This window comes from Bos taurus, chromosome 29, assembly GCF_002263795.3.
Source record: "Bos taurus isolate L1 Dominette 01449 registration number 42190680 breed Hereford chromosome 29, ARS-UCD2.0, whole genome shotgun sequence".
Lineage (NCBI taxonomy): Eukaryota > Metazoa > Chordata > Mammalia > Artiodactyla > Bovidae > Bos > Bos taurus.
The window spans coordinates 2,432,700-2,449,663 of NC_037356.1; the positions used below are offsets into that span (position 1 = coordinate 2,432,700).

At 43.5% G+C, this 16,964-nt stretch overlaps 1 protein-coding gene across 3 annotated transcripts in view; it reads right to left on the bottom strand.

The window, feature by feature from the left end:
- The window catches only part of FAT3 (FAT atypical cadherin 3), a 645,819-nt gene that overhangs the window by 441,043 nt on the left and 187,812 nt on the right, over positions 1-16,964 (bottom strand). For all 3 annotated transcript variants that reach the window (XM_024987225.2, NM_001206882.2, XM_059882979.1), the window contains exon 2: positions 15,698-16,012. In XM_024987225.2, the coding sequence (XP_024842993.1) occupies positions 15,698-16,012 (315 nt within the window). The remainder of the gene's footprint in view (positions 1-15,697; positions 16,013-16,964) is intronic.

A 16,964-nucleotide genomic window follows, 5' to 3' on the forward strand; every position in this document is an offset into this window, starting at 1 on the left:
CATTTCCCAAAGGCCCCACCTTCAAATACTACCACATCAGGATTAAGTTTCAATATATGCATTCTAGGGGGATACAAACATTCACCCACAGTTGTCAGGTTTAAAACTCCTCAGTTCCACCGCACCCAGAGATTACCTGTGAATCCCAATAATAAATTTGGGAAGACAGAATCTTGGTCCCAGGGTCAAGGAGGGAAGGACTGGTGGGCAGTTCTCAGAGAAAAGGGATGATGTTCTGGGCTAGGCATATACCTCCAAAGCCATTAACAAGAAATCTTCTCTGTGGGGCTTCCCAGGTGACTCAGTGGTAAAGACACCACCTGCCAATGCAGGAGATTTGGGTTTGATCCCTGCGTCGGGAAAATCCCCTGGAGGAGGAAATGGCAACCCACTTCAGTACTCTTGCCTGGAACATCCATGGACCAAGGAGCCTTGTGGGTTACAAAGTGGGATTTGCAACCCCAAGTCCCTGGGGCTGCAAAACAGTCGGACAAGACTAAGCGATTGAGCACGCATGCACATATCTTCTCTGTGAGATTTCAGGTCTGATGCTACTTTGCACCACATCACAAAGATGGTTTTCAACGCTCACGTTCACCAAGTTCTGGTTAGCTGTATTTCTATGCTTTGTCTCCTGTCAGTCCCCTTCTTTCCCTCCCTTCAATATCACTGTGTTTTAGAAACTCAAAGACTAATCATATAATGTGGAAGTCAAATTAGCTAAAATAAACTCCATGCATGTGAAGACAACATCATTCTACATTTACTGAGAATTTACTATGTGCTAAATTCTTACTAAAGTACTCTACATATATTAACTCATCTATCCTTGGTGGCAAGCTAATTCATTATTTAATGTACATACTCTCATTTTTGCAGTAAAGTAAACTGCAGCTCAGCGAGGTTAAGTAATGTGCCCAGCCTCACACAGCTGAGAAAGTGGTAGAGCTAGGATTCAAATGCACACATATCTGATTCCAGTGCCCAGGCTCTTGGACATTATTCTACCTGGCTTCTCCCCTCCCATGATTAGAAGTCTGATCATGAGAATAAATGGCAAAGAGCTAAACAGACACTGGTCCTTGTGCTATTAAGTCATGAAACTGCCATCAATAATTCACCACAGGTTGGTTTTGTCATTTTATTGTCAGATTTTCATATGCTTTCCTAGAAAATCTACCTCAATGTGAATAAAATTTATGAATTTTTAAAACATTTGAACGTTTTTATAACAATGTCGAGAAGCTAGGAACAAAGTCATTTAAAAATGACAGGAAATGCCAAGACCAGAATGTAAAGTGGCAGCAATAGTAAACCCGGACTTTGGGTTCTCAAGGTCAGTGGTGAAACTATACCTCATCCTGTAGCTACTTTTCAGGTAGAAATTTCCAGCTCTTGGAAAGGCAAGTGCAGAGAATTTACTTTAAAGGACTCAAAAGTGATCAAATAAATGAGACTCTGATGAGATTCTCATTTATGAAGCACACCAGTGATGCTCAATAGTAACTTCCACATGGCCTGCTGCTGCTGCTGCTAAGTCGCTTCAGTCGTGTCCGACTCTGTGTGACCCCATAGATGGCAGCCCACCAGGCTTCCCTGTCCCTGGGATTCTCCAGGCAAGAACACTGGAGTGGGTTGCCATTTCCTTCTCCAATGCATGACAGTGAAAAGTGAAAGTGAAGTCGCTCAGTCGTGTCCGACTCTAGCGACCCCATGGACTGCAGCCTACCAGGCTTCTCCGTCCATGGGATTTTCTAGGCAAAAGTACTGGACAACTTAAGGCCACACAAATCTCTCATCAAATCCCTTATACCTGTTAGAACTCCCCGAAATCATTAAACTTAACCAAATCACAAGTACTGCACAACAAACAACAAAAATGAGAGATCTAAGTAAAGCCTGGATGGACGATCTTGAAACCTGCTAAATCCTTAGGTTCCACATATAAGCAATATCACAGGATACCTGTCTTCCTCTGTCCGGCATGCTTCCCTTTCTGTGATAATCTCTAGGTCCATCCATGTATGGTTTATATGTAGAATCAAAATCAAAATGCAAATGAGTTTACATGCAAAATAGAAATAGACACACGGACATAGAAAACAAACTATGGTTACCAGACAGGAAAGCAGGGGGAAAGGGACAGATTAGGAGTTTGCCATTAACACATACACACTAACATACATAAAATAGATAAACAACAAGGACCTACTGTATAGCACAGGGAACTATACTCAGAACTTTTTAATAACTGATAAGGGGAAAGAATCTCAAATCTATATCTGTGTGTGTGTGTGTGTGTGTCTGTTTTACAGGTGGCGCTAGTGAAAAAAGAACCCACCTGCCAATGTAGGCAGACAGAAGAGATGAGGGTTCGATCTCCGTGTCAGAAAGAACTCCTGGAGGAGGGCACAGCAACCTACTCCAGTATTCTTGCCTGGAGAATCCCATGGACAGAGGAGACTGGTGAGCTACAATCCACAGAGCCACACAGAGTCGGACACAACTGAAGGGACTTAGCTTAAACATATATTTACACACACACATATATAACTGAGTCACATTGCTATATACCTGAAAGTAACCCAAAGTTGTAAGTCAACTATACTTCAACAGGAAAAAAAAAAACTGAACAAAGGCTGAAAAAAAATCCCTTGCTAACTTGTTAACATTTGGTGTAATAAGAAAAGCATAGTATCAGGAGTCCTTGGTTATGCCAGCTACCTCCTCCCCTTAGGAGAACTCAGCCTTCCCATCTGTGCCCTTCGACGGTAGCCTGTGGAGTCTCTGCGGGCTGCCATAACCAAGAACTGCAAACTGGCTGCTGAGCACAACAGACATGTATTATCACACTGAAGGTCTCAGGGTAAAAGCCGGGGTGTCAGCAGAGTCACCTTCCTCTGAAAGCTCTAGGGGAGGATCGGCCCTGCTTTTTCCGCCTTGCAGAGGGTGCTGAGGACCCCTGGCCCTCCGTGGCTTGTGGGAGCATGTCTTCAACCTCTGCCTCCACCTCCAGCCCCACGGCCGTCTTTTCTCTGAGTCAGGCCCCTCTTCTAATAAGGACAGGAGTCACTGAATTAGGTCCACCCTTATGCAATTAGGGGGCTACCCAGGTGGCGGTGTGTGTGTGTGTGTGTGTGTGTGTCGCTGAGTTGTGTCCAACTCTTTGCGACCCCATGGACTGTAGCCAGCAGGCTCCTCTGCCCTTGGGATTCTTCTGGCAAGAATACTGGACTGGGTTGCCATTTCCTTCTCCAGGGGATCTTCCCGACCCAGGGATCGAACCCAGATCTCCTGCATTGCAGGCATCTGCGTTACCGTCTGAGCCACCTGGGAAGTGCAAGTGGTGTCAGTGGTAAAGAGTCTGCCCGCTGGGGCAGTAGACGCAACAGATGCAGGTCCGATCCCTGGGTCAGGAAGATCCTTTGGAGAAGGAAATGGCAACCCAGTCCAGTACTCTTGCCTGGGAAATCCCGTGAACAGAGTCGTCTGGTGGGCTACAGTCCATGGAACCACAAAGTCAGACGTAACTGAGCAACTGAGCACACACACACACACACTCATGGATCTCATTTTAACTAGATTACATCTACAAGGGCTTATTTCCAAATAAGGTCACATTCATGCGTAGAAGGGGATTAAGACGTCACGATGTCTTTTGGGGGACACAATTCAACCCATAAATGCATACAAAATAAAGTGTGTGTACACTCATCTGAAAAAATTTACTGAGCACGAGTCCTCAGATCCTTGATGCATTCCCGGAGCTGCTCACATTTTCACATTCTGTGGCATTTGTCCATAGCACTGGGGACCATTAATCAGAGCAACCCTAGCTCTGCACGATCAGTTGGGTGACCTTGGGCAGGTCACCAAGGTACCCATAGGCCCATTTCCTTCCCAGGACTGTGTGTGTGTGTGCTCAGTCGTGTCTGACTCTGCAACCCCATGGACTGTAGCCTGCCAAGCTCCTCTTTCCATGGGATTTCCCAGGCAAGAATATTGGAGTGGGTTGCCCTTTCCTCCTCCAGGGGGTCTTCCTGACCCAGGGATGGAATCCAAGGCTCCTGTGGCTCCTGCATTGCAGGCAGATTCTTTTACAGCAGAGCCCCCAGGGAAGCCCTCTGAGGACCGTGATGAGAGGTGAACTAGCTAATCTGTGAAAACCCGGGCACAGCTGGGGCACAGAGCAGATCCGCGTTTGGCTTCCTTGGTTAAGGTTCCCCTTCTTGCTGTCACCCCCTGGAGGAAGGAAGCGCACGCCGGGGAATATGCAAGAGTCTCCCTTTAACAATGTCTGGAAAGAATGAAGAGAAGCGGGCAGTGATTTCAATTAAAATTCACTGTTTCTCTCAGAACAGAAGAAAGTAATAAACCAATGCAGTAAATTACTGATGTGGAGTTAATGCCCAGATAAAAGATATAAAAGGGAAATTTACGACTTTAATCAACCTTTTTTCATTTTTATATATATGTATATATAAAACTCCATCATCTGCTTTATTTACGTGACTGTGTCCCCCTCCCAAATAATTTTCAGTAATTTCCAGCAACAGCTATGCCAGCAGCTGAGCCCCAGGAGCAGGATGGGCATCTTCTGGGTATCTGGACCTGCCCCTCCCCCATCCCTCCTCTGGAGGCTGGAGGACGAGAGAGGCCGAGCAGCAGCACAGGCATTGCTGCTCAGTCACTCAGTCATGTCTGAGTCTTTGTGACCCCGTGGACTTCAGCACGCCAGGCTTCCCTGTCCTTCACCATCTCCTGGAGCTTGCTCAAATGCATGTCCGTTGAGTCGGTGATGCCATCCATCTGTCGTCCCCTTCTCCTCCTGCCTTCAATCTTTCCTACCATCAAGGTCTTCTTTAATGAGTCAGCCCTTCGCATCACGTGGCCAAAGTCAAAATTGGAGCTTCAGCTTCAGCATCAGTCCTCCCAGTGAATATTCAGGACTGATTTCCTTTAGGATGGACTGGTTGGATCTCCTTGCAGTCCAAGGGACTCTCAAGAGTCTTCTCCAACACCACAGTTTAAAAGCATCAATTCTTCTGCACTCAGCTTTCTTTATAGTCCAACTTTCATATCCATACATGATGACTAGAAAAAGCATAGCCTTGACTGCTGCTGCTGCTAAGTCGCTTCAGTTGTGTCCGACTCTGTGCAACCCATAGACGGCAGCCCATCAGGCTCCCCTGTCCCTGGGATTCAGATGGACCTTTTCCAGCAAAGTAATGCATTTGCTTTTAAAGATGCTGTCTAGGTTTGTCATAGCTTTTCTCTATGCAACAGCACAGAGACATGAGTGATACCACAGCATTGCTGAATAAGCAGTAGGCAGAACAAGCAGCATCCAACCCAGGTGGTGCTAGCGGTAAGGAACCTGCCTACCAACGCAGGAGAGAAAAGAGAACAGGGTTCGGTCCTTGGATTGGGATGATCCTCTGGAGGAGGACATGGCAACCTACTCCAGGATTCTTGCCTGGAGAATCCCATGGTCACAGGATACAGTCCATTGTGTCTCAAAGAGTTGGACTCCACTGAAGGTACTTAGCATGCACGCACCCCTCAGGGAGGGGCCTCTGAGCCACCTGCATGCCTAGGGTCTGTTCCCAGACAGCCATCTCTTCCCTCCAGCTTGTGCTTGCTCAGGCTTCTGTCCGTTTTGCCCAAGATCCCCTGGAATTGGTTTCATAGAACTCAACACCTGAAAATCCTTTTCCCAAGTAACAGTCTTATTAACTCAAAGAACCGAATCTGTTTCTCATGAATGCTGTTGCCTAACTAGCAGCCTCATCCGTAAAAACTTGACTTACTTTTGGTGGTCAAAGTTTTCCTTCCTAATACTTACAGAGACACCAATTCTCACCTAGCCGAGTCTTTTCATCCTATGGTGTATCCGAGGAGGATGATCTCAGACACTGGTTCTGAGTCCCCACAGATCTAGCAGTTCTCTGGGGCTTATAAATGAACACTGCGTAGTTAGGAGAGCCCTAATCTAGATATAGGACTGAAGAATCTCTGGCTGAGGGCCAACGGATTTGGGTTCTTCTTTTTCACCCACTTTTATTCCAGGGAAGAAACAATCCACACACTTATCCGTTAGAAAGCTGACATTAAGCAGAAACGGGATATGGAGCTGCTTAAATATTTCAAGGGAATAAACCCTGGGACCCTCAAAATAATCTCTTGATGCTGTTTCCTGAAGAATGCTGCACAAAACTGACTTTGATGAGGATTTTGTCACCAGCCAAATCCTTTCCAAATACTGAGAGTTAAGAAAACGATAGTTTCATCCACTTTCATTCTGCTAGAAGTTATTGTTTTGTTCTTTTTTTGCCAATAAATTTGATTTCAAATACTCATAAAATCTTTAAAACACAAGGAACCTGGAGTCAGAGGAAAATTAGGGGTACCTTTGGATTTCCTCCTTTTTCATTTTATTTCACTTGATTATTATTAATATATATGCAACTGTATCTATATATTGATATATGCACACATGCACTTTTTGAAAATGTTAACAACACCGTCACACTTCCCTAATAAGTCACTCATCTGGCACAGGGTTTTTTTGTTAAGGGCATATGAAACAGAGTCTCAGAAAATATGCCACGTGAGTTCAATGGTTTTCAATGAGTTCCAAATATTCCAATGAGTTTTACCCCAGGGGATGTTTGACAATGTCTGGAGGTATTTTGGCTGTCACAGCTCATGGAAGCGGTGCTAGTGGCATTTTGGAGAGGCCAGAAATGTCACTAAACATCTTATAATGCATAGCACAGCCCCCCACAACAAAGACTTACCCAGTCCCCAACGTCAAAGGGATTGAAGCTGAGTAACCCTGAAATCCGTACTTAAATTCACAGCCATTCTAACAATCAGGCCACAGGAAGGCGCAGCCAGAGTCCACACTAGGTGAAAACACCCCCCTTGTGATGTACCCGCCCCCCCTCAGCAAGCCCTCTGCACCCTCAGAACCGCCCCGAACCCCTAGTCCACACTTGTGAGTCGATCTCATGGGGAAACGCAGTCTCCCCAGAGACACGACGACAGTGCAGAAAAGTTCCCTTTGTCCTTGTTCCTGTGAAGCACATTCACAGGGATGCAAAGGTCACCGCTGAATTTAAATAACCTCCTGTGATAAATCTGCATGAGGCCGATTTGTTCTACTGGACTTGTTGGATTAAATGAACACAATTTAATGTTCTATAGGACAAGGCCTCCTTTCATGGCTGAAGGAAGGGGCGAGGGTGATTTACAGTTTCATACATACTCATTCGCTGCATTATCTGCTTTGTGCCCGGACTTATGAATATCAACTCATCACCCAGCGGTCATTTCTCCCCATTCAGGAGAATTTAGCTTTTCACTAGGAAGGCATAAGGAACAAGAGACTGTAATAAGAGATTTCTGCAATGTTCACTCAAAAAAAAAGCATCAATATTTGTCCCCTTGTTCCTCAATGTGTGTGTGTGTGTGTGTGTGTGTGTGTGTTAATCTCTGATGTTATAAAGCAAGGTCCTCTTCTGTTTTCCAGGAAAAAGTATTTTCCTAAGCAGATTATCACTGAAGAGAGCTGGGCATCAACAGAAGGCTTAGCTTACCTAAGATGTTAGATTATTTTTTGAGCACCCCTGTCTTCTGAGTCATCATTCTTTTTATGATGATAAACTAATTCCGAAGGTTTGTCTATTCATTAAAGTAGTTCTGAATTCCATTTAGCAATGGTTTCTGCTTAATTCTATATATTTGGAAATAATAAAAGGGTATCCAAACATTGATATAGCCCAGATTTTTATTAACCAGTCTTAGGAATCACAATGTTTTAGCTCATGGACCATTAAAGAGACAGGATTTTCATTTTTCCCTACTTCATCAGAGTATCTGACAGCTATGAGAGTTGATTGTAGGGGCAGATACAGAGAGCACTCTGCATTCATGGTCAAGTCTCAGAATCCCAGCTCTGGAAGGCAAGAATGTATGGATAAAGGATAAAGTTGGCTGCCCTGTCTCAGGTACATCCCTCAGCACTGTGTTACCTCCCTCCTTTGTTTTTCTTTGGATACTAAAGTCCTGAAGCTTGGGAACCAAGCTTTCAGGGGAGCAATGTCAGCATCACATAGGACTTTCTTAGAAATGCAAATTATTGAGTTCCTCCCTAGGAATCTGTAGTCTAACAAGCCTACCAAGCAATTATCATCATGCTGAAGTATGGTCTAGAGTTTCCTCTCTCAGTTACCCCTCTGGATAACATGTTCCAGGTTTGTCTTAAACCATATACCAAAAGGCACACTGATGCTTTTTATTTATGTATGTATTTTGGCCACGCTGCAGGGCACATGGGATCTTAGTTACCCAACCAGGGATCGAACTTCTGTCCCCTGCAGTGGAAGCAGGAAGCGTAGTGTCTTAACAAATGAGCCACAGGAAAGTCCCAAGCTGATTAGAGTTAGTTCAGAAACTAATGACATCCAATGTTTTAATAATGTATCCCTCCCATTTGTATAGGGAGACTGTCTAAGCCCAAGGGAATCAATAGGTAAGGTTAGGCTTTGATATATTCCTACAGCAGACATGCTTTTGAAGAGAATCTTCCTCTCAACTCCCCTAAGAAGAGATGGCAGTGAGTCATCCTCCACATCAGGGGTCTTTGGTCAGGTCAACGCCACGACGCTCACACAAAGTGAAAGAAAGCTGAGCCTCCACCTCCTCTCAAAGGTAGCTGGAGACGCCATTGGCCAGAACATGGGCCAAAGGGAGATATCACAACTGCAGGAAGGAGTTTAGAAAGTCTATGCCGTGGATAGTCAACCGTCAAAAGGTCTGGATTAAGTAAGGCTCACTTCCAGAGATGCAGGGTTTCAACACAGCATAAGCTAACCCTGGTTGGATGTTTGACAGAGGCAAAGCAAAGAATAAAGGGGTCTCTCTTAGTCATGATTTTTCCTCTCTAAAAAATTATTTTACTAGGCCTCTCAGAAGGTAGACATAAAACCCAAGGTTGTAATAAATCTAAATATTATCAAACAAAAATAAAAGAGATGTGCATAGTTGCTACTCAAATATCTTCCAACATTCCAGACATTTATAAGTCTTTTAAAATTCCTTCTTTAATGATATAAAGCCTCTCCAACTAGCTCAAGTAGCAACGGATGGGCTTTCAAGGTCAGCTTAACGTGTCCACAGTCCCTGAGTAATTTTCTCACTTCTCTCTTTGCAGACTGATCCATTCCTCAGGCCTCCCACTTCCGGGGTCTTCAAGTCCTCACACCATCCTCTCCCACTCCAGCTGGCATTGAACTCTGCCCCACCCTGACGTATCACTTTCTTCACAACTTATATTCCACAGAGTTTGGCCATTTATTATTTTTTTTAATAATCTGTCTTACACTCTGCTAAAATGCATTGTATGCATGATGGGCCTATTTTTCCCAAGAGAATAAATTCCCTAAATGCAGTAATGTCTTATACTTCTGTTCTATCATCCATTCCACCAATGCCTGAGGTCTAGAATAGCAGAGGCACACACAGCCCACTTAACACTTTATAAAACCCAATGGAAGGTTCCAGCGCTACACACTGACTAGGAAGGGAAGCCACTGCAGCAACGTGGATGAACCCAGAGCTTATCACACTAAGTGAAGTAAATCAGACAGAGAACACCATATCACATCGTATCATATCACTTACAGGGGGAATCCAAAAAAGGGATATAAATGAGTTTATTTACAAAACGGAAACAGACTCACAGACACAGAAACCAAAATGATGGTTAACAAAGTGGAAAAGGGAGGGAAAATTAGGAGTTTGGGATGAACAGATACATGTTACTATATACAAAATAGATAAACAAAAAGGACCTACTGTACAGCACAGAGAACCATATTCAATGAGCCACCAGGGAAGCCCATCAATATCTTATAATAACTTACCATGGAAAAGAATCAGAAAAAGAATATATATGTGTGTGTGTGTGTGTGTGTGTGTGTGTGTGTGTGTGTGTGTATCAGCCAGTCCATTCTGAAGGAGATCAGCCCTGGGATTTCTTTGGAAGGAATGATGCTAAAGCTGAAACTCCAGTACTTTGGCCACCTCATGTGAAGAGTTGACTCACTGGAAAAGACTCTGATGCTGGGAGGGATTGGGGGCAGGAGGAGAAGGGGACGACAGAGGATGAGATGGCTAGATGGCATCACTGACTCGACGGACGTGAGTCTGAGTGAACTCCGGGAGTTGGTGATGGACAGGGAGGCCTGGCGTGCTGCGATTCATGGGGTCACAAAGAGTCGGACACGACTGAGTGACTGATCTGATCTGATATATAGGGGACTTCCCTGGTGGCTCAGACAGTTAAGCATCTATCTACAATGTGGGAAACCCGGGTTTGATCCCTGAGTCGGGAAGATCCCCTGAAGAAGGAAATGGCAACCCACTCCAGTACTATTGCCTGGAAAATCCCATGGACAGAGGAACCTGGTAGGCTACAGTCCATGGGGTAGCAAAGAGTCGAACACGACTAAGTGACTTCATTCACTTTCACTTTCACATGTATATGTGTGTGTGTGTGTGTGTGTACATATCTAGGGAGCAGTATGCTTGCAACTTACACAAACAACTCTAATGGGGAATACAGGATGACTAACAAGATTACGCTGCAAAAGTGCTGCACTCAATATGCCAGCAAATTTGGAAAACTCAGCAGTGGCCACAGGACTGGAAAAGGTCAGTTTTCATTCCAATCCCAAAGAAAGGCAAGGCTAAAGAATGCTCAAACTATCACACAATTGCACTCATCTCACACGCTAGGAAAGTAATGCTCAAAATTCTCCAAGCCAGGCTTCAGCAATATGTGAACCGTGAACTTCCTGATGGTCAAGCTTGTTTTAGAAAAGGCAGAGGAACCAGAGATCAAATTGCCAACATCTGCTGGATCATGGAAAAAGCAAAAGAGTTCCAGAAAAACATCTATTTCTGCATTATTGACTATGCCAAAGCCTTTGACTGTGTGGATCACAATAAACTGTGGAAAATTCTGACAGAGATGGGCATACCAGACCACCTGATCCGCCTCTTGAGAAACCTGTATACAGGTCTGGAAGCAACAGTTAGAACTGGACATGGAACAACAGACTGGTTCCAAATAGGAAAAGGAGTATGTCAAGGCTATATATTGTCACCCTGCTTATTTAACTTTTATGCAGAGTATATCATGAGAAATGTTGGGCTGGAGGAACCACAAGCTGGAATCAAGATTGCTGGGAGAAATATCAATAACCTCAAATATCCAGATGACACCACCCTTATGGCAGAAAGCGAAGAAGAACTAAAAAGCCTCTTGATGAAAGTGAAAGTGGAGAGTGAAAAAGTTGGCTTAAAGCTCAACATTCAGAAAACGAAGATCATGGCATCTGGTCCCATCACTTCATGGCAGATAGATGGGGAAACAGTGGAAACAGTGGCTGACTTTATTTTTCTGGGCTCCAAAATAACTGCAGATGGTGATTGCAGCCATGAAATTAAAAGACGCTTACTCCTTGGAAGGAAAGTTATGACCAACCTAGATAGCATATTAAAAAGCAGAGACATTACTTTGCCAACAAAGGTCCGCCTAGTCAAGGCTATGGTTTTTCCAGTGGTCATGTATGGATGTGAGAGTTGGACTATAAAGAAAGCTGAGCACAGAAGAATTGATGCTTTTGAACTGTGGTGTTGGATAAGACTCTTGAGAGTCCCTTGGACTGCAAAGAGATCCAACCAGTCCATCCTAAAGGAGATCAGTCATGGGTGTTCATTGGAAGGACTGATGTTGAGGCTGAAACTCCAATACTTTGGCCACCTCATGCGAAAAGCTGACTCATTGGAAAAGACCCTGATGCTGGGAAAGATTGAGGGCAGGAGGAGAAGGGGACAACAGAGGATGAGATGTTTGGATGGCATCATCAACTCAGTGGACATGGGTTTGGGTGGACTCCGAGAGTTGGTGATGGACAGGGAGGCCTGGCGTGCTGCGGTTCATGGGGTCACATAGAGTCGGACACAACTGAGAGACTGAACTGAATAATAATAACAACATTTATTGAGTGCTCTACTAAATGCTAGCATGCTGGCACTGTGCTAAATGGTTTCCATACTGTAGACAAGACTACAGTAAACACTCTGAAATCCTAGAGGAACTTCCCACACCTGTTCCCAGAATCAGCCTGGACGACCACTCAGTGGCCAGCTTGGATTTCACTACAAATGCTGGAAGAAAGCATTCGAGTTCCTGCTCACCCAGAGAGACAGGTGAACACCAGCCTGCTGGGTGTCTCCAGCTTAGAACACGTGAGCAGGGCTCCGGTTACTGACAAGCCAAGGCAGGGCCCTGCCTAGAAGCTGCGTTTGATTGAAATCAACTGCTCAGCCTGGAATCAATCAAGGTTTCTCTGTACAAGCCAGAAAGGACCTAGGAGCATTACAGCTTTTGTTTTCCTTCTTAAGCCACAGGAATTATTGGAGAAAGTCCACAGACTACTGACTTTAAGTGATTTTAGGTCTGGTAGAAAAAAAAAAAACAAAACAAAACAGTTCTTTAGGTAGAGAACAGAGTGTTCATCAGAGAAATCTCTGTCTCTCTCTCCCTTCTCAAGTTCAGGACATCTGTTATCTGCTGCAAGCTGTGGACCCTAAGCATTGACATTATTTGAGTTTGCATTAATCATTTTAATCCTTATTTATTATGGAGCACATTGCCAAAGCAAAACGAAACTCTCTAAATTTCAGCTCTACCACAGAGGAATGAAAGGTCAGTTTACCCAGGTCCACATCTAGTTGAAAAAAATCTAAAGCATAAATCTTACCTAAATATACCAGTTAGGTACATCTCCCCTGCATTCCTGAAAAATGTTATATTAGTGTAACCATTGCAGACAAAGGGCTTTAGAGAAATAAGAGGTATGCCCCAAATTAAAGCGTCTCATTGGAGGGTTTGTTGAATTGGAGGGAAATTTCTCCATGGACAGGATTATTAGAGCAAGAGTTACACCAGGCTTATGGTTCCATGCACCCCAACAGAAATAGGAACAGCCATAATATGATTCTTTTGGAGATTTGTATTTCACCAATGGCCTTCAAACACATCATGACATTGAAACTTCATGAGCAATTCGTATGAAGAAAGCAAGGCATTTTCCTTCTCTAGGTAAGAACTTGAGGCCCTAGGAGATTAAATGATGTGCCTGTAATCAGTTACAGCAGTCAGATGGGGTACCAACTTTCTTTGCACAGTTTCAATGTGCCAGCCACTGTGGTGACCACTTCACATGAGAGCCTCTCTATCCCTTGCAACAATCCTTTCTCACTAAACAATGAAGTTCAGAGAGGTTCGATAACTTGCCCAAGCTCATAAAGCACAGAGAGTCTGATTTAGTCTATGTTTTTCTTTGCAGTTTATGGTGCTTCCCAGTTAGATGTACAGAGCAAGGTTTTGAAAACCAGGACTTCTAACCCCAAATGTTACCTCCTCCATGAAGTATACCCTGACCACCACTCTCACCTGCCCCATATTGAGTGAAACTCTTCCACCATAATCAGTTATTGCACTCTCTCACTCTACTTTCACTCTATCATAAATGCTTGTCATTTTACTAATTTCATGTACCTTTGGGTCCCTGATAAGCGTGGGCCATCTCTTGAGTTTATAACTCTATAAAGTAGATCTTGTTTGTAAGCCAGAAGGCACAGTACACGCTTGGTGAATGACTAAATGGAGAAACAAAATCCAATGTTTTTTTATCATGTGTCTGAGAATTACAAAGTGTGCCATGCGTTCCTTTTAGACTATTAGAAAAGTTGGTCTAAATTGTCATTCTTGGAACAAATCCTTTTTAAAAATCTACAACAAGGACAGGGAAATTATAACCATGATGAAGTTCCTATCATGTAATGCAGTCCAAATTTTGATAATACAGGACTTTCTGAAAATTTATGCATAAACTTTTCAAAGCTGTATAAAAGACATCTTTAGTTACAGGAGTCTACATGCTCTCTGCAACTAATGTTCATTCTATGGTCTTCACCTCCAACCCAAATTCTTCCTGTGACATGTATTCTTTCCTTAATTTCAGCCATGAGTGCGGGAAGAGACCAGTTGACATTGGCCTTGTGCAGTGTCTTTTGCAAAAGAGGGCACTGGGCTTGCCCTTACTGACTCAAATGCCAATGGAATCAAGAGAGAAGACTCAGAATCTAGCTGGGGTGTTTCAGATTCCACAGGGGAGTGAAATGTGAAGATGGCCATGTCCTCAACTTCTTTTCTGTGACTTTTTTTGTCTTTGTCCTTTCTTCTTGTTAATTTGCTAGAGTATCTGAATTCATTTCTCTTTCACCATACTGCAGAGTCCTTGGCTACAGTGAGAGGTGAATCAGGAGGGCAGGCATCCTCACTTGTGTGGGTTTAAGGCGGTGCTGAAGGGATGGGCGTGGCTCCAGCTCTCTGGGCCCTTCCTCAGGTTCAGGGAGGCCTCGATCAGACACTGGTGGCTGATGACTACTCTGTCTTCTAAGGAAATGAGGGTCGGATCCGGATTCAAAGCTATTCAAATGCTGAACTCTGCTTAACAAAATGACTAACCTACTCATATTATAGTTAGAAAAAAAATCAATAGTTAAAAAAAAAATCCTTGGCATTCTCTTTACATTATGCTAATGGGAATCTGGCAGTTATAAAATGCTTGGGGTCAGCAGTATGTTTCTACTCGAACAAATACAGGCAGGAAAAACAACTATCAACTTCATCAGGACTTTGTCAAGAAAGCAGAACACATCCCCACCAACATACCTCCATCACCCAGCCTAACTTTTGACCAACATCAACTTGCCCAGTGGGAAACAGCAATAATATCTTTATATTCTTCTAAATTTCAATTAATTAAAACTGCATCCATCTCAGCTCTCACTGAGTATTTCACCCTCTTGTACATATCAAGAAGAGGCAAATCACAAGAAAGCAACGAACTTCTGAGATTTCCTCTGCAAAGCATTTTTTTCCAGTGCTATATACTTGCTTCTTGCTTCAGAATACACTCAACCAACTCCACACCTGCCCTTTCTGATCCTTAGCCAACAAGTATAGTTTTCTGCAATCTCTAGAAACTTTTAAGCAAAAACCCAGAAAATTAAAAAAGTGTGTTTTATGTAAAGATTTAGATACTGGAAGCTCTTCTAAACATAACACTTCATTGATGGGTAATACAGAAATCACAACAATCTGGGCCTTAAAGTTAAGGCTTTAAGGAGATTATTTATAATGAGCTGGATTAAGGCCAAGTGAGGGAGGCAGTCTCGAAGGAGAGGCATCACAAAGCCAGATAGCGAGAGAACTCAGCATAGCCTAGGCTATGTTCTCCTAAGAAAGCGAGAGCAAGCAGCCAGCTCTCTGAATGGTCTAGGAGCCATTTTTTATAATTATGACTAAAGCAAACCTAAGGCTTTCTGAGAAAGCCTCTTAATTTCTGTTAGATCACTTCACTTCCATTCAGCTGAGGTTAAAACATACCGAAACAGACTGGAAGAACATTCACCTTTTCAGAAACTGTTCCCAGAAAGAAGGATGCTCTTCTCCACACAATGAAATAAATAAAAAGGCACAGCAAATACCAGAGTTGTGAATTTAAAAGGTGGACTAACAACTGAAAAAAAAGTCATACAAGCACCCCCTTACCTGTTTTGACGTTGATGGCAAAAAAGTTCTGAGGATTCCCGCTTGTAATCCTGTAGGTCAGTTTTTCACTGGAACTAGAGTCAGGGTCCTCAGCCTGGATCTGAATGACCGATACATCCTTTGGAGAGTTTTCCATGACAACAGGATAATAAATAGGTTCCGAGGTCAGCGGGGCGTTGTCATTCACGTCTTCAATTTCAATGTAGACCTCAATAGTGGAATAGAGTGGAACAACACCCCTATCTGTGGCGTACACGGTCAGCCAGTACGACCCCGTTGTCTCTCGATCAAGAATGTCTGCTGTAGAGATGACTCCTACGAGAGAGTAGGGAAAGAGTGACTGAGAGAGCAAACCGGGAAGAGACTAAGCCAATCATCTCCAATAGAGAAGGGCTGTGCTAAGTAATAATGGCAAATGAAAAAAAAAAAAAAATACAAAATCAAGATGTTTCTCTTTACATCAGAACATTATTTTCCGCAAAACTATACTAACTAGTTCGTCTACCATTTGAGATGTATAATCACATTCACAAATACTTTATTTGAATTTCCAGCGTGGACAAAACACATACACACACACGAGACAGCTGGGAGCAATGGGAAGAGAGTGGGCAGAGGTCAAAACACTTCCCATGATGCCTGGGAAATCAGTGCACAATCACAGCAATATTCCCATTTACCCTGAGGTTGCATTGATTTCTTATGCAACCAAAAGCTTTCCCAGGACACAATATTTTATCTGTTCATTCACAAAAGTGAAAAAGACCTTTCAAGTGTTCTTTAGCCTATTGGGATGGAAACTGCTTTGCATGCAAAAATATAAGCCTCCTTGATGCAATTCCCCTACAAATCAAATGTCACAGTTATTCCAAAGGAATCAGAGAAGACACCATAATCCATACAAACATACTTTCTGCATGAGCTCTAGGTCCCTCAAGAACTCTACAGAGGGCCCTAAATAAACTCTGAGCCACTTTGAGGGATATTCGTGGACAAGCATTTTAAATTAGGAGCAGAAAAATGCCCAGCCTGCTCCTTCCCACCTTTCTCATTTCAGGGTTGAAACAAGCGCCAAACAGGATATCAAACATGTGCCAGAAAAGTCAAAGGAAAACACAGTGTTCTTGAATATCATTACAGCCCTCACCCAAAGCACCAAAGCTGCAGAAACTTACTGCAAGAACTCTTAAGTACTTACCACTGTGATGGGAAAACTCTGGGGCTCAGCTTATAAAAGCTCTAAAAGTAATTAGGATACTCATGAAAA